We start from the raw sequence: 25,789 nt of genomic DNA, 5'->3' as shown, positions 1-25,789 counted from the left end.
TTTTAGGGTTAAGACCCGCCCACACCTGGTAGAAACGTGAAATCCCTTCAGTTTTTGAGCGACAAGTACGCCTATAAAACCTCTCCTTTAGTGGAGATACCTAAGTCTCCATAATTAATAGATCTGGAGACTTTAAGCATCCCAAAATGTAGTCCTAGCCATGCTGGTACATGTAATTGAGTGTCTTTTTAGATGTGTGAGCACTATCTAAGTCCATGTACAATAACCACTCTCCACCATAGTGAAGTAACTTAGTGTGTAACGCTGGTAAAATCTTCTTAATAAACACCTTGCTTGTTATTTTGCTATTGCTGTGAGACGTCTTATATGGCATACACTATGCAAAGTTGTATCTAAGCATACAGAAGAGATGGAACTTTCTCTCCTTTGCTACCTCTTCTGGCTCTTGCTTCTGGTGCTTATCATACTGCACGTTCTCTGGCTTATTTCTTTCACCCTTGCCTCTTCTCCTCTTGATCTTACGCTTGTGTCGTGGGCCAGTTTTCTAATGTAACTCATCACACCATAAGACACTCTTCCAGTGTTTACCACGAGGACGCACTTGAAGCTGGGTATTACACCACTCACGACGCTCACGCTGACGATGAGGAGGATAATCATCCTCCTGAGCTGCAATATGCTTAGTAATAGGAGCAATCTCCTGCACTCTACGCTATATTGTAATGCGTGAATAGGCCTCTTTCCCACCTTGTGGAATAACCCCAGCCTCAACCTGTATGTCCTGCCAAGTCTCTGCTTTCTTTTCAAACTGGCAGTGATCTAGATAGTCGACTATTGCGTGTGCGTTGGCTCCGGTGAGCTGTCGTGGTGCACCCTGTGCATCTGAGTGGTTGCTGTGATGGAGTGTACGTGGCTCCTTAGACTGAGCAACCTCATAAGCAGTTAAGTGAGGGATATTAAGGGCAGCTTTAATATCTTTAAAAGAGCAAGGTATGTGGTGTACGTCGCAGAAGTGTAGAATACCCAGGATTGCACTGCGCTGAGGTGTGTGGAGGTGCTGTTGGGACGCCTCATCAGACACGTACACCGGCGGCGGGGTGTTAAAGTGCTGATGAAAACGTCTCCCAGCCCTCTTAACTATCTCAGGCATTTAGGGCAAGAAAATTAGGAACAAAACGCGTTGATTTAGGCCTGTAGAGGCCTTGTGGATTCATTAATTTCGTGGTGTTGATGCCGGGCGGCGCACGGGCTTACATCCGGTTTATTCGGAAACATGAAAGGAGGGGCACTTCTCCATTCTTCTGACCGCATCTTTATGGCTTGAACGACTTCCGTCAAGCTTTCCAATCCCCGCATCAACAACCTCCCGTTGCACTCCCACCGACACAGACCGGTCCCGTACACTCCCATCCCTTGTTACCCACTACGTTCCCGCAAAGATAGTTATCCAATGTGGTTCCGTTGCCAGCAAACCTCACATCGACATCGCTCAAAGCAATGTTCGTACACGGTGCTACAGCACTGCACTGCAGGCTTACGACTCTACGGTCTTTGGTTGTTCCCTTCAAGCCTTGGATGTTGACATCTCTCACCTGGAATTGACTGTTGGTGCAATTGCCGACTCCGGGTGCACCACTGAACCTTGTGCACTGACTGACCGTGAATAAGCCTCCGCGGGCGTTCTTCACGGTCAAGTTCCTCATTTGCATGTTTCGAGCGAAACCAAGCCCTCCACCACCGCCGTTGGGAGGATAACCGACTCGGTCGTCAGTCCAGGTCTTGATGTAGAACGCGTGCAGCGTGTCTTCAAAGTAGATGTTCTCGGCGTGGAAGCTTTCGACCGTCTCGAACTGGTCATTGTACTGTCCAATTGAGCCGATGGCGATACCAAGTCCATGATAGAAGTGCGAATCGAGTAGTGTGATGTTGGTACTGTTTGCTTTAGCGGAAAATGAGTCATCGCCATTGTAGACGGTCAAGTTCTTGAACACGAGGTTCGACGAGAAGAAGGTATCAGCGCCATCGGTGTTCGCTGCCAACATCGTAAGTCTGATGTCATGGGATATTTCATTACCCAGGCGACTTACAGCTTGACACTACATTGCCAGTGTTGTTGATGAAAATGTCCTCCCAGACGCTGTCGTAGCTATGGATGATGGACACTGTCCACATCTGGCTTCTCAAAAAATTCAGTCCCTTCACGACGGAGTTTGTAAGCCCGTTGAAAGTGAGCTGGTGTGGGCGACCAGGATAGTTTGATGTGTTAGGCTGCTTTTTGATCCACTGATACCAGTAGTCTCCGTTGCCATTCAGTGTACCAACGCCGTGGCCGTCGATTCGAACGTTGTTCCCACCAAGGACGAAGGCTGTGGACTGGTTTTGATAACCAACGGGAAGAGACGCATTCAGCCAGTACTGGATGTTGGTGCTCCACTGCACTCACTTCAGACATGGTCTTTGCAAGTACACATGATGATCCTACTCACAAGCAGATGGCCTTGCACATCTACGTCAACATCCTCGAGGTCGGTAATGTTGAGCACTGAGTTGACATAGTAAGTCGTGGGTCTGAAGACGATCTTGCCATGTCGGCCGCACTCCTGGAAAGCTGCTCTGATCGCAGGTGCATCGTCGGTTTGATTAGTGCCGCTGGCTTTGATGGTACACGTCTTGCGACTGCTTGTAGGTTTTGCGTAGCCTGGCAAGCACAATAGCGTGACTAAAAAGAGTATTTCAAGCTTCATTATGATGATGTGATGCAAGCTCTGGAGCATGATGCGACGTGATCAGCTTCCACATCAAGCTTATGTTTGAACCTGCATTGGAGAAGAAGGTGGCTGCAACAACGGCCTGTCCTGTTTTCAGTTTGATCCCATCGACCAGTCGGATGTTTTGCCCTTTGAAGCTGCGAACGACGATTGACATGCGCAAGAACGGGAAGGAAAGTGCGGGGAGGCGTTTTGTCCCACGAATCCTGAGATGTTGCACGAATTGGAAGCGTCTTTGTGGTTAGTCCAGCCGTTGGTCGTGCAGATCATGGAGTAAAGCTCGCATGGCTCGGTGCTCATTGTCCCGAGCATGCACCATTGAAGATATGAGGAACCCTGTTAAAGAAACAGGCCAACACTTTCCGCTTATACTGAGGAGAAGATATACCATAGTAAATAGGATGAGCAATGAGCATTTCTTCTGCATGGAAAGACACTTATGACATGGCAAAAGGGACGTTCACTGGAAAGGCCGACGAAGACGAATATGCAAATCCAGGAAAGAGCTCATCAGCAAGAAGTCAAAACGAGGAAAGAGCAGTTCAATACAGAACATGACATAATTTTACACCGACCCCAACCCCAACCCCAACATCATGCCCTTCTAATCTACGAATCAGTGCCGGGTCTACACACCTGGTCTACACCCATGGAGTAGACGTCTTGGCTGCCAATGCAGTAAGTCGCGTGAGCAGTAGATCGTGCCAAGACTTTGCAAAATGACCGAGTGAACATACTGTCGCGCCGTGTATTCTGACCTTTGGTATTTATGGCGTACGTCTAGTGTACATCCAAGGTATCGTGGGCTATGCCAAGTCGGTTTGGTGTTGATCACTTTCGCGCCAACCGGTGACGTCACCGCAATGACGAGCTTGGTAGACTCCCACCTCTGAGCTCGACTGGTTGCAAAGCTCTTCCCATCCACTCGAACTCTTCGAGAAACACATTACACCAGCTCAATTGTTCTCTCCAAACCCTTATCAATCTCCCACTACCTCTACAACACCACCACCATGGCACCCCGCGCGCTTGTCTCCGCTTTCCGGCCCATCATCTCCTTCTCTCCCATCACACGCCGCGCACTCTCCACAACACCGCGCATGCTGCTGAAGGAGGACGGGAACCGCTCACCCGAAGAGCTCGAGCAGAAAAAGCAGGAGCAGCTGAAGGAGCAGAAGGAGGGCAAGGGCCGATGGCGCGAGGACCTTGCCAGCTCAGGCGAGAGCAACATTGCTGCGGACAAGCAGAAGATCAACGACCACGACAGCCATATCAAGGAGCTGCAGCAGGAGGGTGCGAAGAAGGGCGCGAAGGGCGAGTTGTAGAACAGCACAGATTACGCAGAGGAAGAAGCGGTTGTTGGCGACGAGCATGCATCAATCAGCATTGTTGAATATCTTAGCGCGCTGTCAAAACCCAATCCAGTCTATCAACTTTTCAAACAGCGTTCTGACACCCTTCCTTGCTCCCCTGTTCGGTTGACCCTGCAGGCTACATGCAGCCGGAACCTCGGCCAAGCTCGTGTTGGTGATCTGCGACACCTGCATGGCAGCAAACCTCCCCAACTCCACCCAAAAGCCACCGTTCACGCCATCGCAGGTCTCGTGACAGCTTCTCCGTGTGTGAGCCTTGCATTCGACGGTTTCACAACCTGGTTAAAGTACTTCAGCCAGTTCTGGAGCAGTCGGGGCGTTGCCAGCAGACTATCCCCACCCCCGTTAGAGCGCGGCAGCTAGCGGGCGCTGTGATGACACCTGCATTCAACACCGTCGGCCCATCCGCGTCGCTGGAATTCCCTCTTTCATTCCTCGCTCCACCGTTTCCACGTGCAGTGACACATTGCCAACAACTCACTCATGCCCAAAGCTCAACGGAGCAGAGCGTGCACCCAATGCCGTGAGCGTCGTGTCAAGGTAACGCCACAAGCCCTGCGGAGATCGACCGGGAGCTAAAAGCAATACGATAGTGCGATGAGACGCCAGAGTTCTGTAACCAATGTCGACGCTTGGGGCTGCAATGCTCCGGTCCCATCATAGGCTCGGTCATCATTGACATGACCGATCGAGTCACCAAGCCAAGAGCAAAGAAGAAGAAAACCGTGACCAAACCCGCCCTTGTGGTACCCGTACGCGAAGACGATGCGCAGGCACAGACGCCGTCTACGAGGAGGCGCTCAGCCTTGACGACCAAACCAGAGCCTTCTGGTTCAGAAACATCGCTTCACAATTTCCCCTTGTCATCAGCGCCCAGAGAGGGCGACGCACTGCCCTCAGAAGCAGAGAAAGCCATTGCGACAATACGATACCAGTACAGAGCACCCCAACTATATCAGCCGTCTAAGATCCAAGGTGACGCGCTGGACATAGCCTTCCTTCTTCATTTTGTTGAAATGAACCAGAACACTCGGTCCCACACACCCGAGATACCATGGCTTACCCACCTGCCGGTAATACATAGCAAAGCAGCTAAGCCTGCTGTGAAGCTGTCCATACGCGCAGCTTCCATGGCCTTTTTCGCCAAGCTACACCATGATCCCACCATTCTGGTGGACTCGTACCGATGGTATACAGTCTCCCTCAACGCACAGAGGATGTCGCTGTCCCGACTGGGTGTTCAGAATCGAATGCCAGACGATGAGGAGATCTTAGTGCCTATCATACTAGGGCTGTACGAAGTGTATGCCGGTACAACCTCCGACAGTGTGCTGCATCACGTAGCTGCAGCTTGCGAGATCATCAAGATGCGAGGGCCTGAGAACTGCAAGTCTGGCGTCGTGTGGCCGATGTTCAAGGCTATGCGTGTTTCTGATGTGAGTCGACACCTGAACATGATAGTAAACCCACTTATATCGCCAGGCACAAAAGGCACTCATCTTGAACAAACCCTCTGTCTTCGCCTCCCCGGACTGGATGACAATCCCCTTTATCGATATGCCCCGCAATGCGCACCATGATCTGGCAGACATCATGCTTATGATCCCCGAGTGCATCAGCTTGTGTCAGATCAAAGGCAGTCTACAAACTTTCTTCAACTCGCCCTTCTCGCCAAACGTCGATCTGGACCCCTGCCGGAGACGAACTAGGGAGCTTATCAAAGACCTAGACGAGTGGGCTTCAGCATACCCCTACCTCACCACCCTGTCATCAGGTCTGCATACAGTCGCAACCGACATGGCAAGTCTTTCTGTGAGCGGCGTGAAACCTGCCTTCGAGGGAACATCGACGGATGTCGTGCTACCAGACAGCTTTGTCGCTCTCACAGTCGTAACCTTCGAAGCCGTCCAGTTGACGCTCACGCTCCTCCTCCACAAGCTCAATACCCAAGACCTCGATCGCAGCCCGTCGACACTACTAGCCTCTTCACCAGTATCGAGCGCTTCCCTTGCCAGTCTCCTCCATCAGGCGGAGCGGTCGGCAGATCTGATACTGCGGACAGCGGGGCATCTAGAGGGCACAAAGACTGTAGGGTTCGATTTCATCAGAAGTGTGACGCCGGTTGTGGTTGTCGCCATACTCGGACCGACGGAAGAATTGACGAGCAACGCGATGGCGATGCTGAAGAGATGGGGCGAGAAGAGGGGAATGAACGGATTGGTCAGAGCGTGGATGCATTTGTGAGCTCTGCAACGACCGAGCATTTTCACAGAGCCACGAGTAGTTGGAATTCCTGGCCTTGCCATCTTGGCTGGACCGGGATCGCATCGCGGCCTTGAGCGCAGCCCCGGCCTGGTCTGCTTGCTGTGGTGGGTGGCTGGGATAGACGTGTTCTGGCCCGTACCCAACGCAACAGAAAGAACAGCCAACGGGGTCCTGTAAGCACTTAATCAAGGCACACTACATCACCCAACAGATGACATCGCACTGCGGAACAAGCCAGCATTAATATATGAAACCCCTCACACAACAGCTCATCTAACACGCCTTCCTGAGACCAGTCGCGCAGTGCCACCTCCCCTCGCACCGTGAGAATCGCACATGCTACCCACCCCAAGCCCCAAGAGAATCGTGCAACACCGGGTACCCTACCCGCGACCCTTGCACACGAGGCTGACGGCGCACCCCCTTCGGGCAGGTCCTGCATTCCATCGATTGCAGCGCGGATACGGTACCCGCACGCATCCACGACCAGCGCAGCGCAGATGAGGGACGTGGAAGCCCGCATCATCGAATCCCGCATCATCGAATCCCGCACCATCTCTGTTCTTCAGAGCTAGCTAGCTAGCTAATCGAATGCGTCCGTTACGCACGCTCGCAGCACGCCCATCCACCCCCGTCTGTCGACTCACGAATATGCTATGCTACGTGCCCCCCCCCGGGGGAACCGCCTTCGATGCTGCACCTCTACGCGGATCTGACGAGGCGGCGCTCAAAGGCAAGGAAGCGGAAACCCGGTGATAGCGGGGCAGCGCTAGCGGGGCAGCCAAGGCAAGATACTCGCACGATACGCATTGGAAGAGGCAAGTTCGGAGCGGTGTTGAACATAGGCGTTCCCGCGTCTGTCGGCGTGTCCAATGGGCGAGTGAGAAAGGGAAGGGGTTCGAGTCAGAAAGGGTTGGGGAGAGACTGGGATGCACGCAGGGCTGGGGGGGTTGAGGTTGCAAGATAAGGGAGTGCGGAGCCGCTTGGGGCTGGCCGGACTTTGTTTGACGGTGGACCGAGGGAGAGACGCCATCTGTTTTGGTAAGGATTGCGGCGGGCGTTGGGTGCGGCCGAGACTGGCAAGCGAGCTTGGCGGGCTGTGGAAACCGACTTGTCGAGATTGTGCATGTGATGGAGGGAGACGGTGCTGCGTGGGAAGGATGGAGAGGATGAGGTGGGAGGAAGGAGTGTACGGGAATAATAACATTTCGATATCCAAAAACTCACACGACCCCCCATCTCGCTGCTCCACACATGGGGTATCAAGACAAGAAAGCACAAGAACGAACTACAGTACCACCCTCTGCTTAATCCATCCATCGCGACAGCAGTCGATCATGTCACTGAAGCAACGCTCAGTCTTTCGCTCGAAGCAACCGCGCACCCGCTGCTACCACGCCTCATCTACGATGCATGTTGCTGCTGCAGCTCACTCTTCTGCGCCAGATGCTGCGTCAGCACCTGTATGTTCTCTCTTGCCTCGGGAACCTGGTCGAAGATGTCTCTGAGACTGCTCATCTGCCTTTGCGCAACCTGTTCGTTCTGCGAGAAGCTGTTGAGCATCTGGATGACTACAGGAGAGTCAATGTACGGGCCTAGGAGCTCAAGCGCTTTAGGAATACGGTGGTGCGCTGGGGCGTTCGCGGCGGGCTGGGGCTGTGGAGGTGGAGCGGTAGCCATAGGCGGTGTAGCGTACGGGTTGCCGTAGGGTGCAGGCGGAAAGTTTCCGGCCATGGGTGAGTATTGGGGTGCGTGAGGGTTGGTCATGGTGACTGGCGACGGACTGGGGCCGTTTGGCACACCATTTTGGGCCACCATTGGTGGTGCAGGCTGAGCAATCTGATTGATGGCGACGTCCTGAGCCGGGTAGCGCTCGAAGTGTTCGGTGGAAGGAAGCTGGGGCTTGACTTCAGGGAGTTTGGCGATGAGGGTCAGCAGCAGCATGTGTTCTTTGCGCGGCGTCTCGATGGTGCAGTGCTCGAGCATGTCGATAAACGGTGGTAGGTTGCTGCCGCCTGCTTCAATCGGGATGATGTAGAGGTCTCGCATGATCTCGTTGCCTGCATCGATGGGTACAACGCCCCAGCGTTGTCTGGAGTGGAAGTACTCGTAAAGGTGGTCGAACACCGATCGTCCTTCCGAGGTGACAGGACTAACAGCGAGGATGGCCACCTCGTGACTCTCAGACCTCGCAATGCCGCGAATGTAGTCATCACCCTTGGCGTTTTCTATGCGGCCTTGAATGGAGACTTGCTTGGTGAGCAGCTTCTCCCAAGGCACGACTTGGCCGAAGTCGCCACCCGCCACAAATCGAGCAACGGCATCGAACGGCTCCATGGACTGCATGGTAACGGAGCCCTGCCAGCATACCGTGGGATCGGTCGAGTATCCAGACATGTCCACGTCGTTGTCTTCATCCTTGAGCAGTCGATCCACGTCTGCGTCGTCGACTGACTGTTGAGGCTTCTCCTGCATGGAACTCTGCCTGCGAGGGATGAATGCTTGCTGCTTGTTCTGTGGCGATCGGACCTTGTCGAAGACGGAGTTGATGTCGAAGTTGGTCGAGGGTCGTCGGGCACTGTCTGTGTCGACGGGAAGTGGATGGGCTGCATCGACTGGCGTTTGAGAGGGACCATCACGGCCAGAAGAACGTGGGCGCGTGCTTTGGTCCTCGTCCTCGGTTTCTCGCTCCCTCAGTTGCGGTGCGTGGAAATCGGTGTTGTCGTTTGCGTTCTCGTCATCTACCAGCTCGTCTCCCTTGTGTGTCTTGCGCATTCGGGGCGCAGTCTCGTCGGTCAAGATGAGCTGCTTCTCGGCAGCTTCCCTCATGGCAGCATACTCCCGCTGCTTGTCTTCGCTCGCCATCTCCTCCGTGGCCATGGTGGCTAGCTCGTCCGCTTTCAGACTGCCTGACAGGAGGCGATCGACGAGGAAGGCGTTCTTCTTGACGTTGAACATGATGGCGCGTAGGCGAAGGGCAAACGGCGAGTCTGGGCCGGACGGCTCGCCATGGTGGTCGACGGCAGCGCGGCAGATTTGCAGGACGAAGCGTGTAGCGAGCGACTGCGCCGTCTCGGCGTCGGGGATGCTGTAGCCTCTGGCGTTCGAGGCCTCGGTAATCAAAGGCACCATGGTCTCTTGCAGCTTCTCGGCAATGGCCCTTTGCTTATCCGGCAGAGAGGCGACGTCTGCGGACTTGGCGGCGGACTTGTCCTGGTGCTGGCTCGACTTGCGTCTTTTCTTAGTCTTGGAGTCCTTGTCCGCAATCGACTCGCGGCGGCGCTTCTCGCCCAGTGGAGACTGGGGCTGGCTCTTCGGCGTCTCTTCCGGCTGGTGGCGGTGGTGGTTAGCATGGAAGTGGATGGCAGGCAGGGCGAGGGGATGACATGCCTTTGGTGGAGCGGTGCCGTTGGAGCTCTCCTTGGGGGTGGGGGTGGGGGTGGGGGTGGCGTCGACAGCCGGCTTGGAGGCAGCTGGCTTGGGAGCGCTGCTGGGCTGTGGTGTGTGGGATTCGGGCTTGACGTCGCTGGCTCGCGGCTTGCTCTTGGCGCCCTTCTTGCGCGCCCACGGCTTCTCTCCACGCTCGATGGCGGCGAGAAGGTCGGAGTGGTCCTGGGGCTTGCACTGCTCGCAGTAGTACGGCTTGTCGCCCCAGATGTCACTTGGCGGCAGGTTCAGGCAGATGTTGTGCTGCCAGGCGTCGCAGTTGTCGCAGCAGATCATGTCGCGGCCGCCAATCTCGCGCTGGACGCCGCAGACGCAGCGGTAGATGGTCTCTTCCTCCTCCTCTTCCTCTCCCTCGTCCTCTGCTTCCTCTGCTTCGGGCTCGACGGACTGTGTCGGGGTCTCGGCCGGGGTCGCTGTCTTCCGGCCGGGCTTTGCCGCCTTGCCCTTTGGCTTCTGGGCGGTGGCAGGCTCGTCGAGCGCATCTCTTGTCCTGTGGTGGCCCTTGTTGGCACGGCCAGAGCGGCGCGTCTCGTCTGTGCAGGGCAGGTTAGCTTCCGGGTCAGGCGTGGGAGCTGCTGTGCGCGCTGGGAGGGCGTGAGGGGTGCGCAACCGCCTCCTCGGCGTGTCGCGTGTCGCTGCATCTTGCTTACCGGCCATGGTGTCTGACGCGGATGGAGCGGGCTTAATGGGGACGCGACGACAGGTGCAGCAGCGTAAAGAATGGGCTCAAGCAGGTTCACAATCTCTCTATGGAGGGCCCCGGGCCGTCGCGCAAGCAGATGCGCAGGCAAACGGAGCTCTGGGCTGAGCGTCTAGCTAGGGAGACGAGCGCAAACAAGTGCTCCCGCCCTTCTGGGGAAACTGGAGGCGCGACGGGGTGAGCGCCTGCCGGGCTCAAGGTCGTGCTGTCCGTGCTGTCCGTGCTGTCCGTGCTGTCCGTGCAGTCCGTGCAAGACCTCCACCAGGCTCGAAGCCGTCGTCGCGCGGTACCTGGACGCGTCGCGCCAAGTGAGGGGGCGCAGAGGGGGGGTCAGTGAGGGGGCGCTGCAGCGGGCGCGGAGGGGAGAGGCAATGGAGGGTGGTGGCGGGGGGAGGGGATGAGGGGATGAGGGGATGAGGGGATGAGGGTCGCGAGGGTCGCGCGGGTCGTGTGGTGGAGAGCGTGAGCCTGTGAGGAGATGCTTGAGCGTTGACTAACGTTAGCCCGAGCTTCGGCCGGCAGCGTCATTTCCGCGCATTGGCCTTGGACAGCGAGCACGCGCAATAGTCACGCAGACGACAAAGACATTCACCAAATCACGCAGACGACGACAGACAACAGACAACAGACAACAGACAACAGACAACAGACAACAGACAACAGACAACAAAGACAACAGACAACAACAAACCCATACCAGACAGCACCGAACAGCACGAAACAGGCCTGGACAATAGCAAACATCTGCGACGCGGCCAACCCAGGCTCATGGCGGACGCACGAACACTGCTGCGACAGCAGAGAGCTGCACGAGAACAGGCCAGGAAGCCCCCGAAGCAGGCGCCAGCACCCGCACCCGCGCCCGTCTCGAGAAAGAGAAAGGCTGCAGAGGACGGCTCAGAGGACGGCCCAGAGGACAAGAAGAGGTCTCGCACCGAGCAGGCTGCCGGTGTGCCTGCTGGCTTCTTCGATGCCCGCGCTGAGCCTGACGAGGTCACAGAAGCGCTCGAGCAGACCCCGCCAGCACCAGCAGCACAGCTGCAGGAATCCTCCCAATCCGCCCCTCCGCCACTCGACCCCTCGGCTGAGGCCGAGCTGGATGCCTTCCTTACCGAGATGAACAAGGAGCCAACACCACCACCACGACACACGTTCGCATCAGGCGCCGTGATAGAAGCCGCGCCAATGACCGCAGCCGAGCTCGCCGCACAAGCCCGAGAAGAGCAGATGGCACAGCGCGCAAGGACAGAGGAAGACATGGAAGCTGACAAGGAAGAGGCGGCCAGAGCACTCGAAGACGAGTTTGAAGAAATGGAAGGACTTGACGAGAGAGTCAAGAAGCTGCGCGATCAACGAGAGGCGCTGCGAAGTCAATCTGCACAGCTCCCAGCCCCAGCCGAAACATCACCGGTGCAAATGCAGGCCGACGACGACGACGACGACGACGACGACGACGACGACGACGACGACGACGACGAAGACTGGGACGACTGGCGGTTTCGTCCCGCGTGAATGACTTGTAGACGGCGCGATGATTGGTCTGTAACATGTATACTTGTACAACACAACCGTTAGGATAGGACAGGATAGGACAGGACAGGATAGGACAGGACAGGATAGGATAGGATAGGATAGGGCAGGATAGAATAGGATAGGATACCCAGGGTGGTCGTCGCAAGACCATGCCCTTGATTAGACGTCATGTAGATCCCTGCACCAACACGAAGCACACTCCCACCGGCCGACTTTTGCCTAGCATGATGAAGTGTTTGCGTATAGTGGAAGCTGCAAGCTGCCCCGTTGCACAAGTGTCAAGTGAACCACATCGAACATGGCCAATCATAGCGAGATGTCACCGACCACCTCGCCAAGGCCAGGAAACGTCAATGGTTTCGGGCACGAACAGGCAGATGCCAAGGTCCGCAACAGCATCCCTCTCACCACCTGTCCCTCGGCACAAACTCTTGCGCCAGCGGTACAGTTAGCTGCAAAGGCCAGCCAGTGGCAAGCCCACGCATCCAGACTCGGCACGCTCACCACGCACACCCACACCCACACCCACACGACCTCGACCCCCCGCCATGTCGCGGCGGCCCAATCCCGCCGCTGATCGCGCTGAGCAGAACCGCGCAACACTCAAGAACCTCGTCAAGCTCCAAGGCAACAAGACATGCTCCGACTGCAAGAGGAACAAGCGTATGCCCTCCGGCCTTGTGCAGCCTCCCGCCTCCCGCCTCCCGCCTCCCACACACAGACTGACGACTGCACAGACCCACGATGGGCCAGCTGGAACCTCGGTGTCTTCATATGCATCCGCTGCTCAGGCATTCACCGCGGCATGGGCACCCACATCTCCAAGGTCAAGTCGGTCGACCTCGACACCTGGACGGATGAGCAGCTGCAGAGCGTGCTGAGGTGGGGCAACGCCCGGGCGAACAAGTACTGGGAAGCCAAGCTGGCACCCGGCCATGTGCCTTCGGAGGCCAAGATCGAGAACTTCATCCGCACAAAGTACGAGTCCAAGCGCTGGGTCATGGACGGGCCCATGCCAGATCCATCGCAATTGGGCGACGACGACGACGACGACGATCTGGTCCGTACAGACCAAGTACAACAAAGCGCAACTACTGACGACCCTCTCTAGCCGCTGTCCAAGGTGCAGGAGAAGATCCAGGTTGAACGATCGGCCTCGCAACGTCTGGCTGGCAACGCCGCAGCCTCGCGACCACCGCCTCCTCCGCACGCGAAGCCGGCCCCGGCGATCGACCTCTTCGGCGACGCCACACCGGCCCCTCCACGATCGAGCACTGGGCCGCCAGCGGCAACAAGGGCACCACCACCAAAGGCAGAGGCCGCCCCTCCCAAACAAACCAAGGCTGGCGACTCGCTGCTGGGCTTGGACTTTCTGGGAGGCAGCTCGGCACCGCCAGCGAGGCCATCCAGCACCGGTCCAGCAGGTGCCTCCGCTGCCCCGTCGAGACCAGACCTCAAGCAGTCGATCCTGTCTCTGTACGCCTCGACACCCAAGCCCGCAGCACAGCCACAGCCACAGCCACATCAACAGCAACAGCCACATCAACAGCAACAGCAACAGCAACAGCAACAGCAACAGCCACATCAACAGCAACAGCAACAGCAACAGCAACACGCACGGCAAGAGTCGCTCGGTGGTCTTGCATCGCCTCCATCTCAGTCAGCCTTTGGCGGCATCAACGACGCTTTTGGCAGCCTGTCCTTCAACGCCGCGCCGGCGCCCAAGCCCTCGCCCTTCTCCGGACTCGACGCCTTCTCCAGCACAAGGCCGCCCGCGTCCACATCGTCCTCGAACATGTTTGGTGGCGGCGGCAACTTCTTCGACGCAAAGCCCACCTCCCCCCCTGTCCAGAAGCGCACCACAAGCCCCTCAAGCGGCCTCGCCAACTACTCGTCGTTCAACACGCCCGCACCCTCCAAGCCCGCAGCCTCGTCCTCTGGCATGGGCGACCTCGTCGACCTCTCGATGCCTTCCGCGCCTGCGCCCGCGCCCGCGTCCGCTCCGCAGCGAACGTTCTCGCCCGTCTCCTCACCACCGCCCGCATCTTCTGCCTTCCACCTGTCTCAGCCTGCTGCACCAGCAGCGCCGAAGCCCAGCCAGCCGGCTGTGAACTACGGCAACATGGATGCGTGGGGCAGCAACGACGTCTGGTCGTCCAACGCACCCGGCCAGCCCGCTGCACCCGCTGCACCCGCTGCCACCACATCGCACGTGCCGGCCAAGAGTCCTGGGTGGGGCGGCGACGACGACTTTGGCGGCTGGAGCAGCGCCGCGCCCACAACGACAACCACGACAAACACCGCGACGAGCTCGAGCAAGCCTGCAGGAGGATTTGGGGGCGGAAGCGATGACCTGTTCTCCAACGTCTGGGAGTAGAGCAGGCGTGGATCGGGGGCGGAAACGATGACCTGTTCTCCAACGTCTGGGAGTAGAGCAGGCGTGGATCGGGGGCGGAAGCGATGACCTGTTCTCCAACGTCTGGGAGTAGAGCAGGTGTGGATCGGGGGCGGAAACGATGACCTGTTCTCCAACGTCTGGGAGTAGAGCAGGTGTGGATCGGGGTCGGGTGGCATCTTGGAGTATTCGCATAGATTGACGAACGATTCAAAGTACATGAAAGGAGTAGCTGGGCCGCTGTATAGGTGCAGAGATGAAAATGAAAAGGATGAGAACCAAACCCCGCCGAAGCCCAAGATGCCCATGTGTCCAAGCTGGCGACCATGCGCAAAAACGCCGTATCTTCCAAGTGCCCAACGCCTACAATGCCGCTAAGCAGAGCCCCTCCTCCTCTTCCCCTCTCTGCAGTTCCGCCGCCCCTTCCCTGGCCCCCGTGGCTGGCACAGTCCCCCGTCCCCCCCCCAAAGCACCCCAGCGTCTAGAAAGCCAGGTGATACAGAAAGTACAGCACGAGCACGGCGCCGATGAGAAGCCCGCTCAGCTTCAGCACCGCGACCTTGTTGCCCGAGGCCGCCATGCGCGTCAGCCGCGACGCAGAGCCTTTGAGGGAAGACGAAAAGGCAGAGAAGGAATCGCTCTGTCCGTGTCATCAGGTGAGTGTCCAGCAAGAAACTCGCAGCACGGCATGTGTACAGGGGAGAAGCGATGCTAAGGACATCGAGTCCGGGAATGTGTAGGTGGGGGGCTGCTGGGTTCAAGGCGTGTGTATGTGTGTGTGTGTGTGTGTGTGTGTGTGTGCGGGGAGGAGAGGGAGGAGCTGCCGGTACCGTTGAGTCGAGGACGTCTTGGTCCCGCGCGTTATCGTAAATGTCAATGGTCACGCCGCGAAGCGCGGATACCTTCGCGGACAGCTCGTCCAGTCGCGAGTTGTTCTGCCGCTCGCGCTCGTACGCGTCCGACATGGCTGTCGTTGTTCGAGCGGCAGGTGGGTGAGCTCGCGGGTTGGAGGGGGGCTAGTGATGGAGCGCGATGTCGGTGGCGGTTGGGAGAGTGGCGGAAAGTGGAACGGGGGGTGGTCGTCGGGTGGGCGGCGAATGGAGGCGTGAGGCTCTGGGTGGATCCGTGTAGTGTATCGTGTGGAAGTGACGTTCGCGCCAAGAGACCTTGATTGTTTTGGGCTAGGTAGACCTGGGGAAGGGTGATCCACTTGTTCCTGCTTCACTTACTCACTGTGCATCATGTCTTGTGACTCGGAAGGCGATGATACAACTGATATACAACACTACTTGCATAAGGAGCTACTCGCACAATGGATCAAATCCACACGGTCGAATGTTTGGCAGTGCCGATATACCAGATATCCGTACCTCTACCGTGACAGTGCGTCTGAAATCATTCCGACCATGCTCGTCCTACAGACCCAATATTATCCTTCCCACTCCCCGACTGACGCACGCCAACATGCTCTTATCCTTTTCTTCGTCTAACAGACCTGTTCCCTTGTGTTCGATCCTCCCATCCAGCACGTCGACCCTGCACGTCCCACAGTTGCCCACTTCACATGAACTGTCGATAGCCATGCCAACCTCCTTCAGCACATCGAGCAGGGTCTGCGTAGCGCCAACCTCGATGGTCTTGTTGCTGCTTTGAAGCTCAGCAGTGAAAGGGTCTCCGGAGGTGGTCACTGTGAAAGCCTCCTTGTGCACCAGCGACTCTGGGATGGAGAGGTGATTGGCGGCGGCGGATACAGCGTCCATGAGCCGCTCCGGACCGCAAGTGTAGATGTGCGTGCGGTTGTCGGCCTGGGAGAGGAGGTCCGTCAGGTCCATGCGTGTACCTTCTGCGCTGTTGTAGACGGTCGCGTTGGGGCCGAAAGCCGTGAGAAGCTCTTTGAAGGGTACTTCGGTCGACACAGCGTAATGGAGTTGGAAGTCCTGCTTCGTGTTGTGGAGGTGCGCAAGAGCGGCAAGGAAGGCGGTGATGCCGATGCCGCCGGCTATGAGGATGTGCTTGTCTGCGTCGAGAGCTAGAGGGAAGGAGGGCGTGATACGTCCCGCCGTGATGACATCTCCAATCTGAACTTGCTCGTGCAAGTACTTTGAGCCACCTCGGCCGTTGGCATCAAGGGCAATGCCGAGTTCGAAGCGTTTCGTGGTGCCGCTGATGACCGAGTATGCTCGAACCAGCTTGCCGCCCAGCTTAAGTCGAACGTGGCTGCCAGGCTCAATCGGAGTCGGATCTTTGATGTCCTCGATGGTCTCGAGTATGATTGCTGTGATCTTGCTGGTCTCCCTGCGCTTCTCCGCGACGCGACATTCATTCCACGCATCCATCTTGTCATCGTCGCTTCCATACATCCGACCGTCCTGGTCCTCGCTGACACCCTTGGCCAATCGAGTGCGGAACTTGCCCTTGATGTCTTCGCCAAGTTGTGGAAGCTCAAGCATCTCCTTCATCTTGTCTTTGTTCCCGGTTTCGATGAATAGATAGTACATCACTCTGGCCACAGTCCACTCTGGGTGCGGTCGTTCGAGTAGATGTATCATGTCGCCGGCCTCGATAGTACCTGGCTTGACAACGCGGTACAGCCATCCAGTACGGAAAAGCGTCTGGGTACGCTGGGCCATGTCCTTGACCTCAAACCGGTGGTTCAACTTGTAGCAGGGGGCTCGGGGCTCGCTGACCTCGACGATGATGTCGCCAATGGCAATGCGGTCTCCGATACACACATTGCCCTCGTTCACTTGCGTGCTGAAAATGTTCTCCCCGAAAGCACCAGGCTTGAAGTGCGCCTCTGAAGTAGGGATCTCGCGTTTCCAATCATCGTAGTGGGAGGTGCAGTAGTGGAGAAGTGCCTTATCTGGGCTGCGGTGCGCTTCGTAAGCGTGCTCGTCACCCACAATGCCGTTCCCAGTGATCTCGACTGGACCAGAAATGGCTGACTTGAATATTGCGGTTTCGATGCGGCCATTCCCGAGAGACTTCTTGATCTTGCCATTGCGCACCTGAACAAGGGGGAACGGCTCAAATGGCGGAGGATTCTGAAGCGTGTTCGGATCTGGGGGCGGAGGTGGAACCCAACTGGAGATTGCCATAGCCGAGTGTCTTGGAGTTGATATTCGGGTCGATGTGGCTGTAAGGGTTGGAGCTGAGGGAGCTTCTCACCGGTCGGACCCGCCCGAAAGCCAGAAGCAAAGCGGTCTGTTGTGGGAAGCCTGGTAAAGCGAAGCGGTATGAGCACATCCACTTGAAACTGGATTGAAGTTTTCAGAGAAAGAAGTGGCTTACCATGGGGTCCCCTTGATAGGCCGGGTTCTGGCAGGCTTAGCCTACAACGCGAGGGTTGTCAAGACGTGCAAGGAGAACCGATTGTTGAAGACTGAAACAACTCGAGGGGGCCGCCACGGTGTACGAAGGGCTGTATGTACGAGCTGGCCAGAACCAGAACAACGCGATCCGGAAATATGCTCTGTGAGATCATCCCTTGGGAATCAGCTTCTTGTATTGTTAGATTTATAGTGCAGAAATTTGTGCTTTTCCATGTTCAGTTCGTCTGGACACGTGCACAGGAGGTTTGTTTGGCGACGGCGGTGGTGCCTGGAATTTGAGGGGTCTAACCTGGAGTAGCTCGATGCTCGAAGCCATGTCCGAGCTGGACTCGGAGACGAAGCTTCCTCCCCGAGAATTTGCACAAACCATAGATCACAGCGTCAAGACAGTGCAGCTTGTGCGAGACTTGTATGTTGTGGTCCCCGTAGCGCCTTAGAGGTATTGTCGTACAGGCTATCCAATTGATGTGTGTGCGGGTCACGTTCGTGCATGGGTGTTGTGACGTCACATGGTCGTGATAACATGGGCTTAGCTACACAAGCTTATAGACGTCAACTCTCGCTGCGACCAAGACCACAGTTGTTCTCACCAATCGACGAATTTTCAATCAAACGTGCGGCAATTCAACCCGTACACTTCCGGCCTACTGCTGACCTGTTCAGCTCTACCTACCTGCACAACACACGACGAGACATCTCCAGCATCATGTTCCGCCTCCAACCCACCCGCTCGCTGGCATGCGTCGCCCGCACCCAATTCACTGCGCCCCGCTTCATGAGCACCTCGCGCTCTCTGTTCGCGCAAAAGGAGACGCAGGACAAGGACTCGATAAAGACGACCTCCAACGAGTACTCCAAGTCCGGCTCGGACGATGCAGCAGCACACACCGATGCTGCTTTCAACCCCAACCAGACTACTCCCGAGGCGGCTGAGGCCTCTGCTGAGAAAGAGGCCGGAGGCCAGGACAACTCGCTCAACGTGAGCCCCGGAAACCCCGAAGTCAGCCAGCCCAACGACCCTGAGATTGGCGGTGCGAGCCAGGGAACAAATAATAAGGCGAGCGGCGCGGGAAGCCCAAACAAGCAGGGTGGTGGATCAAGTGGCTCAGGAAGTCACAACTAGGTCTGCAAGGAAAGAAGTGTGGCACAACGACCAGCCGGCGTACAGCAACAGGGTGCATGCATTTGGTGGGCGTGTTTTGATATTTGAATGAAACTCCACATACAAAGCGAACATTCTCTGCTAATGCTGGTGCTATCAATCTCGAACTCAATATGCTAACGCGAAAAGTGGTTTGTAAACAACGTCGAAGCCTCCAGAGCAAGTCATTTTGAGCATCATACTAAGCTACCTGCAATTCGACGACATGGAAGACACTAAACTGGACCATGTAATACGTCTTCCAACAAGACAAAGCTGGGCCAGTCCGCCATCTTCATCAGCTCTCAAATCAACTCACCCCTCTACCATGGGCCGATTCATCATCCACCAAAGAGCCGTTCAAAGCGAATCACCCAGCGAAGATATCAACAAGAACACCAACACCCAGCAAAAGCCGACAAAAAGGCAAAGGAAATAATATTGTCTGGTATCTACAGGAATCAAAACGCCGCCCAACGCCGTTCCATGCTATGCAGATGCAATGCAATGCAATGCCACGCAACTAATCATCCCATCTCATATTGAGTATCAGCTCCTTGACCTCCGCGGCATGCAAGTCGCGAATGACCTCTCTCTTCCTCTCAACAGGCACGGACCGCTCGCCCTCAGCGAGGAAAAGTCACATGCGCCCGTTGAAGGCCCACTCGGCGGCGACGGGCCAGCCGAGCACGGTTGCGTACCAGGGGAAGAAACTGTCCGAACGTTAGCACGTGTGTGGTGGGTGGAGGCGCAGAGGTGGTGCATCGTACACTGCAGATGTTCTCAGGAGCTTCCTGCCCATGACGCGGTACTGCGCTGGGTACGGCTTGGCCGTTACTGGGTTGCGGGCGAATGGGTGGGGCTCGGTCATCTGGCGGGCCCAGGAGCGGATCATGGTGCGGGCTGCTGTGGCTGAAGGCATAATGCTTGGTGTTTGGGAGAGTCGGAGGACGGGAATGTGAGACGAAAGTAGTCGAATGCTCGATGGTTGGTTGGCTGAGATGGATGGTGGAGTTGAAAAGAGCGATGTCGTTGACTTTTGTCTATTATCTGGAGGTGTAGATGTTGCTGTTGCTGTTGCTGTTGCTGTTGCTTGTATGACTGACTGATGATGATGCTCTCTATTCAACGGATGAAAGCGATGTATTTATCAATCCTACAACCCAACTCCCCCATGGCTTCGCATCCTGCTTCTCCCGCTGTGCGTCAACTGCTCGATGGCACCACCAGCATCAGCTGAGATCCTGTAGCTCCCACGGCCTGCGGCGTCGCGGGAATGCCTCGGGCTGCTGCCGAGCAAAACAGCCAGCCTTACAAGGCCGGCCTACGAGCTTAACCCCCTGGGGCGTGCCGACATCGATTTCCATTTCGGGAGGCTCGCACATCAAGCTCGGCGAATGTCAAGCAGAAATAGAGAGCTCTGACCAGTCACAGACGAGACAAATCAGCTTGTCTGGCATTTGTCGCGTGGCGTGGGCTTTGTGTCGCGAGACTGTGGTGTGATCATTGCACCAAAATCCTTCGGCTGAGCTGCGGCCTGGAGCGAGCGGCACCCACCGACGGCAGAGTCAGCACCTACGTTGTTACCTGTTTGAGCAGATCGCGTGAGATGGGTGGTGTGACGGGATGACGAGTGGAGGATTGGGGAGTAGAGTGCGAGTTTCGAGAGTCTGAAGGAGTTGGAACTGTGCGCAGCACGACATGGTAGAACTGATGGTGTTTGGCAAGGTGGTTGGTCGCGCGGCGCAAATGTACAGAGAGGAATGCGCTTCCATTGGCTCCCTTTGCAAGCAGTTTGAGAAGGACTGGCCTCATTGGCCGCGAGCCACGTGGTTTTCTGGTACGGGTACACAACAGCGCGCATCTGCCTTCCCAGGAACCTGGTGGCTGGACACTCGATCATTACACCCGGTACTAGTATATGAGAGATCGATTGAAGGGTATCGCACAGTACAAGACAGACACTACAGTCCACACACAGCCTCACAAGCACATTTGAAAGCGTTCCTTCATCGTGCAGCCATTGACGTTTCTTACGCCTTACCCAGGGCGTTGATCTCCGCTTGACCCAGCACCCACTCCCCCTCCTGCCTCTTGCCCTCGAGACACTGTACCCCGGCGTTGATCGCCGCCCTCGCGATAGTTGCCGCATCCTGCGCCCAGAAATCTGTTAGCTTAGGCGTCACGCTCCTGAAGAGCTTGGCCACGCTCTGTACCGCAAACTCTGCAGGCCGGCTGTCATCTCGTCCGCCCAGTATAAGCCCTGGGCGCACAATGACCGTGTGCTTGAACCCCAGCGCCTTGACATCATCCTCAAGCTGCCCCTTCATCTTCACGTACGCAAAGTTGCTCTGCGCGTTCGCCGACCCAGCGCTGATGAGCACGTATGTGTCTACGCCGGCCTCCTTGGCGGCTTTCGCAAGGTCGAGGTTCAGGTCGTAGTCGATCTTACGCTGCGCTTCAACGCTGCCTGCCTGTGCCTTTGTGGTACCCAGACCCGAGAAAAAGATCTTGGGCTTCGACTCGCGCGGGAAGAGGCTGACCCATGTCGAGGTGTCAGTCGATGTGAGGGGGTTGAGCTTGCTGGTGGCGGTCGGGTTGGGTAGGTCGCGGCGCGCGTATGCGTAGACGGAGGAGAAGGAGGAGTGAGCGAGGAGTTGGCTGAGGATGTTGGAACCCTGTCATCGTAAGTATGACGAACGTTCGTATGCATTTGTAGTGTCGCGACTTACCACCAGGCCGGTACTTCCTGCAAGTGCTGCTGTCGCCATTGTGGCTGCAGTGGGCGCTTGATAACAGGCTACAGGCTATCTGAGTCCAAGTGCGGTTGAGCGTGCGTTGGTCTGTTCTTACAAAACCTAAGTCGGTTCTTTGGTCAGTCTTTGTCTCGAGAGTCGATGATCTTTCGGCCGGTTGGCGATTCACGGATCCGTCCGTCACGGAGGATCCATCTTGGAACGTCATAACTCCGCGACCTTGCGACATTACGACCAATAGTAACAGACACGCCCCTATTACAACGCATTTCGAAAGATTGTCGATGTCTGCAAGCATGCTAAGCAACGAGTGTGCTTGCGCATGTCAACAGTCAGACAGAGGTTGACAATGCAGAGCCAATCAGCAGTCCGCACGGCCAGCATGCGTCCCAACTACTCACCAATCGACGGAATTCCCCAAGAGGTCTATCTCATGCTCTATGGCTGGAAGCCTACGCGTTCGTTCCATGTATAGGCAAGTTGCCGAGCATATCGGCTATCAAATCCCAGTGGGGAGGATAGAAGTCCAGCGGACACACCCCACCGCCGCACCCCGCAATGCGTCAGTCTAGTACCACCTTCAACCTCCACTTGCAACTACTTTGCAGACGTCGAATCACCATCGGCGGCTGCCACTCCCGCCTGAACGCAAGTGGTTCTCTCAATTCGACCATTTGTATTGACGGTTGACTCTGTTCCGTGCATGGCTTGAAATGGGGTCGACCATGAAAGTTCCATCGTCAAGAAATACATAGCCGACTTTTGATACGACCGTGATACTACCGCTTTTACTTGTTTTTGGCGCCAACACCAATCACGATCCATTGAGGAATCACATCGGGCTATCACAATGTCGGTACAAACACTGAGCATGAACGGTCGAGACGTCAAATTCAATGCAGGCCTTTTCGTTGGCGGCCAAATGTCGACAAAACGTTTCCTGTCGAAGATCGCTGGAGAACTACACGGAGACGGAGGCTGTCTTCTTCACTATGGATTACGATGTGATTGACGATGCGATGCGCCACAGTAGGGTCCTGTAACAAAACAAAAGATTGAGGTATTCTGATTGATGCGGTGCCGCCCACCAATAGCTGGTGCTGAAGGAGAATTTATGTGACCTCCTCGCATTGACGTCCCTCTGTTTGCGAAGTTGAAAGGCTCAGAGGTCTGAATGTCCCCTCGTGCTGTGACTGGTCAAAACAGGCTTTGCGAGCTGCAGATTAGATTCCTGGGTAGTGGAGATATGGGGCTGCTCTCGAGGACGTGCAAGGGCTACACAAATTGTGGGTAGAAAAAATGCATTGTTAGATTGACTCGGTGCACACTCGAGCTTTCCCAAAAGAATGTCAGTCGATCATCATCATCAGCACAGCCACACGAGAAAATCTAGTCAGAATTCGGAGGCACTCATGTTTGGTTTTCGGACGCTTTCAATTGAACGACGAAGGCAATCGCCAAATATGGGTATCCTTCAATCAAGACTGCTGTCTTCGTGCTCTTCGCTTGGATTCCTCCGGTCCTTGTCGCTGTAGAGAAAGCCAATTGCTGTGTCTATCAGACTTTTGGTTGGACGAATTGCTGGACTCGGAATCTCTTTTATACCGAGCTGGCTCTTGACACTCTTCTGCACGAGGCGCTTGCCGACTAACACGTGGTATCTTGTTGACATGGGGGTTGCCACTCCTACTGTTGGGACCCTTGATGAGGACGGTCCTGCCACAGAGGAGCCTGTTGCCGCCGTAGGGAAGTGCCTAATGGTGAAGTCCGACCGACCTGTAAAGGGCTGTACTGGAGGCAGTGGCTGGATGGGAAACGTGCGATCTTGTGTGCCCGGATGCGCATATCGCGCTGGCTGGCGTTCCGGTGATTCTGTTCTGAGCACTCCCCAAGGCGTGCCGCTCGTTGCCCGATCGCTGCGGTCTTGCAGTCGCTCTAGACTTGGCGTGCGCGAGCGAATGATTGCCGAAGCCTTGGACTGGTGTGCTTTTTGATCAGTCGACGAGTCTTCGATCGCGCAGTCGTCATCAGACGCAGGTCCGTCTGTCTGTGCCCCGACATTCTCTGGCGCATCCTCTGCCGATACGGCCTTGCCCTTGCCTTTGCCTTTGTGTGTTGGCTTGGCTATGATTGCTGGCGTGTCCTCAAAGACTGACGTCCATTGTGACTGGCTACCATCGGCGACCTCAGGCCCGCTAACTTTATTCTCGGTTTTGCTCTCTCCCTTGGAGACCGGCGTGCTCTTGGGTGCAGGCCCAACCCCAGGGCTCAATGGCCCTTGAGGTGGACTGCCATCCTGAATCTTAGGGCGAGGAATGGTTGCGACCTTGACTTCGCCTCCTACGTCAAAACTATCGTTGGAACTGTTGTTGGGTAAGACATGCTCATCAGGCACAGCTTTCTCTTTGCCCTTCAAGGCAGGTTTGAGTGGAAGTCCGCTTTTGAACGTAAGTTTGCGCACGAATGTAGAGTACATCTTTTGGAGAACGCCTTGCTCGTCTTCGAAACGAATTGATCTGGTAGAGGCACGCCTGATTCTCTCTTTCTCGCTCGCATTTTCGCTGGTCTGGGATAAGAAGGACGACGACTCGTCACTTCCCGGGCCAGATGTATCGACGGGGAAGTATTGGTGCACGTTTCTGTGGTTTGTTTTGGCCGTCAAAGGCCGTGACGGGAAGTATTCGTCTGGAGGTAGTCGCATGTCTGCCATTTGGGAAGCCAGGATGAAGCCGCTCACATTCTGCTTCTTCCGCCTAGGTACATCCTCGCTCTCATGAGCACGCTCAAGCTGTTCCTTGCAAGCATTTCCGCCTTGCTCTCCATACACAGACCCACCCTTACTCAACGCCGGCCCAATTCTGGTGGGAGAGATGTCCTCGGACCTACGTGATCGGTGCCGCTGAGTCTCGTTAGGCCTGGGAAATGAGATAGTATTGCCGAACAAGATCTCAGACGGGAAGTTCGAGTCTGTCCAAGGCTACTGGAGCGCCCAATCTGCTGGCATGACAAAGCCGCTGTCCTTGAAGTCACGCTGTATGTACTCGGTCAAGGCGTCGAGTCTCTTGCGTTGAATGTGCAGAATGCCAAGATTGATGTCTTTTTCTCGCTGGCTCATTGAGCTGAGTACCGAGGGAGCTTTGAGCTTACCAGCAGCATTCTGTGGGACTGTTGGCGTTTTGGGTCGCGTGTCAGATCCCTCCAGCGCGGGATACCGTGCATCACCATTGCCCTCGGCGGTAATCTTGAACTGCTGTGATTTATTTGGTGGCAGCTCACCGATCAAGACAAACAGAAGTTCCGGCTGTAGTGATCGAATGAGTATATTGCAGTATTCTGCCTCGATAGTGAGTGTCTCAAGGGCGGGCTTCAAGCCGCTCTGGTGTGCTGCCTCTGCATCGTCTCTTGCGGAGTCTTTGCGCGGATCTGGTGTAGAATGCGTTTGTCGACCAAGGCACTGCTCCTTCCACGCCGCTGAGATTAGTGCTGCTTGGTCGCGAAGTTCCTTGATGTTAACTGGGGTTGAGTAGGCGAGCAGGTTGCCATTGGGTGACATCAAGCTGCATCTATCAGTAAGAACCTTGGATCACAATATCATGGCACTTACAGTAACCGTGGGTAGAGCTTCTCGTTGACATTTTTGGTGAGCCACTCGCTCACCTTGATGATGTCTATCATCGGGCCGTCGCGCTGTGTCTGCATAGTTAGAAGCTGCAGACGCGCGGATACACGCATTCCAGAAATTTGCTGTTCGGACATTGCGAAAACGAATGAGAAATACGATACGAAATGTATAGCGATAGAAATGTCTCGGAGGCAGTGCGGCGCCCCTCGTGTGGTGCATGTAGCTTGGATGTTGTGGTAACAAATCAGGTCACGTACCTGATTAGAAAGTGCTGCCTCTCAACCACGGTTATCGACGCGCACGCGGCAACTTCTTTCGGGTGAGTCGAGACTGAAGGGAAACGCAGTAGCAAGCAGGTGAGTGAAAGCAACTGCGGCAGGAGTTCATATCACAACGAAAGGCATGATGTCCAAGATGCAGCGACCAGCCACAATCTTGGTTGGAAGGAGCTGGGGCCAAGCTGCTAATTTGCCAGGTCACGTGCAAGGGACATTGA

The 25,789-nt window shown here is 56.0% G+C and overlaps 14 protein-coding genes across 14 annotated transcripts, besides 14 other annotated features; 5 read left to right on the top strand and 9 right to left on the bottom strand.

Moving 5' to 3' along the window:
- Nucleotides 1-673: 673 nt before the first annotated feature.
- EKO05_0010651 (uncharacterized protein) lies at nucleotides 674-1,111 on the bottom strand (the record flags this gene model as incomplete). Its single annotated transcript, XM_059637815.1, has 1 exon — nucleotides 674-1,111. One exon carries the CDS (start codon nucleotides 1,109-1,111, stop codon nucleotides 674-676), a length of 438 nt encoding a protein of 145 aa, XP_059493798.1.
- Nucleotides 1,112-1,316: 205 nt separating this feature from the next.
- EKO05_0010650 (uncharacterized protein) lies at nucleotides 1,317-2,705 on the bottom strand (the record flags this gene model as incomplete). Its single annotated transcript, XM_038943481.1, has 3 exons — nucleotides 1,317-1,993; nucleotides 2,049-2,394; nucleotides 2,448-2,705. 3 exons carry the CDS (start codon nucleotides 2,703-2,705, stop codon nucleotides 1,317-1,319), a joined length of 1,281 nt encoding a protein of 426 aa, XP_038793599.1.
- A 1,037-nt stretch (nucleotides 2,706-3,742) lies between these two features.
- Nucleotides 3,743-4,054, top strand: EKO05_0010649 (uncharacterized protein; the record flags this gene model as incomplete). Its single annotated transcript, XM_038947277.1, has 1 exon — nucleotides 3,743-4,054. One exon carries the CDS (start codon nucleotides 3,743-3,745, stop codon nucleotides 4,052-4,054), a length of 312 nt encoding a protein of 103 aa, XP_038793598.1.
- A 531-nt stretch (nucleotides 4,055-4,585) lies between these two features.
- Nucleotides 4,586-6,346, top strand: EKO05_0010648 (uncharacterized protein; the record flags this gene model as incomplete). The annotated part of the gene is made up of 3 exons (XM_038943660.1): nucleotides 4,586-4,642; nucleotides 4,696-5,538; nucleotides 5,585-6,346. 3 exons carry the CDS (start codon nucleotides 4,586-4,588, stop codon nucleotides 6,344-6,346), a joined length of 1,662 nt encoding a protein of 553 aa, XP_038793597.1.
- Nucleotides 6,347-7,771: 1,425 nt separating this feature from the next.
- Nucleotides 7,772-10,471, bottom strand: EKO05_0010647 (Transcription factor bye1; the record flags this gene model as incomplete). Its single annotated transcript, XM_038947276.1, has 1 exon — nucleotides 7,772-10,471. The coding sequence occupies one exon, from the start codon at nucleotides 10,469-10,471 to the stop codon at nucleotides 7,772-7,774; it is 2,700 nt and encodes an 899-aa protein (XP_038793596.1).
- Nucleotides 9,790-9,816: a tandem repeat.
- Nucleotides 9,989-10,152: a mobile genetic element.
- A 244-nt stretch (nucleotides 10,472-10,715) lies between the features above and the next one.
- Nucleotides 10,716-10,765: a tandem repeat.
- Nucleotides 10,766-10,905: 140 nt separating this feature from the next.
- Nucleotides 10,906-10,942: a tandem repeat.
- A 182-nt stretch (nucleotides 10,943-11,124) lies between these two features.
- Nucleotides 11,125-11,203: a tandem repeat.
- A 79-nt stretch (nucleotides 11,204-11,282) lies between these two features.
- On the top strand, nucleotides 11,283-12,026 carry EKO05_0010646 (uncharacterized protein; the record flags this gene model as incomplete). The annotated part of the gene is made up of 1 exon (XM_038943663.2): nucleotides 11,283-12,026. The coding sequence occupies one exon, from the start codon at nucleotides 11,283-11,285 to the stop codon at nucleotides 12,024-12,026; it is 744 nt and encodes a 247-aa protein (XP_038793595.2).
- Nucleotides 11,939-11,992: a tandem repeat.
- A 60-nt stretch (nucleotides 12,027-12,086) lies between the features above and the next one.
- Nucleotides 12,087-12,173: a tandem repeat.
- Nucleotides 12,174-12,542: 369 nt separating this feature from the next.
- Nucleotides 12,543-12,578: a tandem repeat.
- Nucleotides 12,579-12,595: 17 nt separating this feature from the next.
- Nucleotides 12,596-14,424, top strand: EKO05_0010645 (ARF GAP with effector function(s); the record flags this gene model as incomplete). Its single annotated transcript, XM_038943589.1, has 3 exons — nucleotides 12,596-12,710; nucleotides 12,785-13,107; nucleotides 13,159-14,424. The coding sequence occupies 3 exons, from the start codon at nucleotides 12,596-12,598 to the stop codon at nucleotides 14,422-14,424; spliced, it is 1,704 nt and encodes a 567-aa protein (XP_038793594.1).
- Nucleotides 13,083-13,103: a tandem repeat.
- Nucleotides 13,547-13,661: a tandem repeat.
- A 499-nt stretch (nucleotides 14,425-14,923) lies between the features above and the next one.
- EKO05_0010644 (uncharacterized protein) lies at nucleotides 14,924-15,407 on the bottom strand (the record flags this gene model as incomplete). The annotated part of the gene is made up of 2 exons (XM_038943683.1): nucleotides 14,924-15,082; nucleotides 15,273-15,407. The coding sequence occupies 2 exons, from the start codon at nucleotides 15,405-15,407 to the stop codon at nucleotides 14,924-14,926; spliced, it is 294 nt and encodes a 97-aa protein (XP_038793593.1).
- Nucleotides 15,207-15,243: a tandem repeat.
- Nucleotides 15,408-15,857: 450 nt separating the features above from the next.
- On the bottom strand, nucleotides 15,858-17,540 carry EKO05_0010643 (uncharacterized protein; the record flags this gene model as incomplete). Its single annotated transcript, XM_038947275.1, has 1 exon — nucleotides 15,858-17,540. The coding sequence occupies one exon, from the start codon at nucleotides 17,538-17,540 to the stop codon at nucleotides 15,858-15,860; it is 1,683 nt and encodes a 560-aa protein (XP_038793592.1).
- A 940-nt stretch (nucleotides 17,541-18,480) lies between these two features.
- On the top strand, nucleotides 18,481-18,897 carry EKO05_0010642 (uncharacterized protein; the record flags this gene model as incomplete). The annotated part of the gene is made up of 1 exon (XM_038947274.2): nucleotides 18,481-18,897. One exon carries the CDS (start codon nucleotides 18,481-18,483, stop codon nucleotides 18,895-18,897), a length of 417 nt encoding a protein of 138 aa, XP_038793591.2.
- A 504-nt stretch (nucleotides 18,898-19,401) lies between these two features.
- Nucleotides 19,402-19,438: a tandem repeat.
- Nucleotides 19,439-19,555: 117 nt separating this feature from the next.
- On the bottom strand, nucleotides 19,556-19,810 carry EKO05_0010641 (uncharacterized protein; the record flags this gene model as incomplete). Its single annotated transcript, XM_038943623.2, has 2 exons — nucleotides 19,556-19,628; nucleotides 19,686-19,810. 2 exons carry the CDS (start codon nucleotides 19,808-19,810, stop codon nucleotides 19,556-19,558), a joined length of 198 nt encoding a protein of 65 aa, XP_038793590.2.
- A 168-nt stretch (nucleotides 19,811-19,978) lies between these two features.
- Nucleotides 19,979-20,009: a tandem repeat.
- Nucleotides 20,010-20,948: 939 nt separating this feature from the next.
- Nucleotides 20,949-21,686, bottom strand: EKO05_0010640 (Protein fmp52, mitochondrial; the record flags this gene model as incomplete). The annotated part of the gene is made up of 2 exons (XM_038943471.1): nucleotides 20,949-21,593; nucleotides 21,648-21,686. The coding sequence occupies 2 exons, from the start codon at nucleotides 21,684-21,686 to the stop codon at nucleotides 20,949-20,951; spliced, it is 684 nt and encodes a 227-aa protein (XP_038793589.1).
- Nucleotides 21,546-21,583: a tandem repeat.
- Nucleotides 21,687-23,145: 1,459 nt separating the features above from the next.
- On the bottom strand, nucleotides 23,146-24,372 carry EKO05_0010639 (uncharacterized protein; the record flags this gene model as incomplete). The annotated part of the gene is made up of 1 exon (XM_059637814.1): nucleotides 23,146-24,372. One exon carries the CDS (start codon nucleotides 24,370-24,372, stop codon nucleotides 23,146-23,148), a length of 1,227 nt encoding a protein of 408 aa, XP_059493797.1.
- A 276-nt stretch (nucleotides 24,373-24,648) lies between these two features.
- Nucleotides 24,649-25,370, bottom strand: EKO05_0010638 (uncharacterized protein; the record flags this gene model as incomplete). Its single annotated transcript, XM_038943672.2, has 2 exons — nucleotides 24,649-25,228; nucleotides 25,276-25,370. 2 exons carry the CDS (start codon nucleotides 25,368-25,370, stop codon nucleotides 24,649-24,651), a joined length of 675 nt encoding a protein of 224 aa, XP_038793588.2.
- Nucleotides 25,371-25,789: the final 419 nt, after the last annotated feature.

The sequence above is a fragment of the Ascochyta rabiei genome, chromosome 20 (assembly GCF_004011695.2).
Source record: "Ascochyta rabiei chromosome 20, complete sequence".
Taxonomy (NCBI): Eukaryota; Fungi; Ascomycota; class Dothideomycetes; order Pleosporales; family Didymellaceae; genus Ascochyta; species Ascochyta rabiei.
Note: the sequence above shows the minus strand (reverse complement) of the source record. Positions and strands in the feature narration are given on the sequence as shown.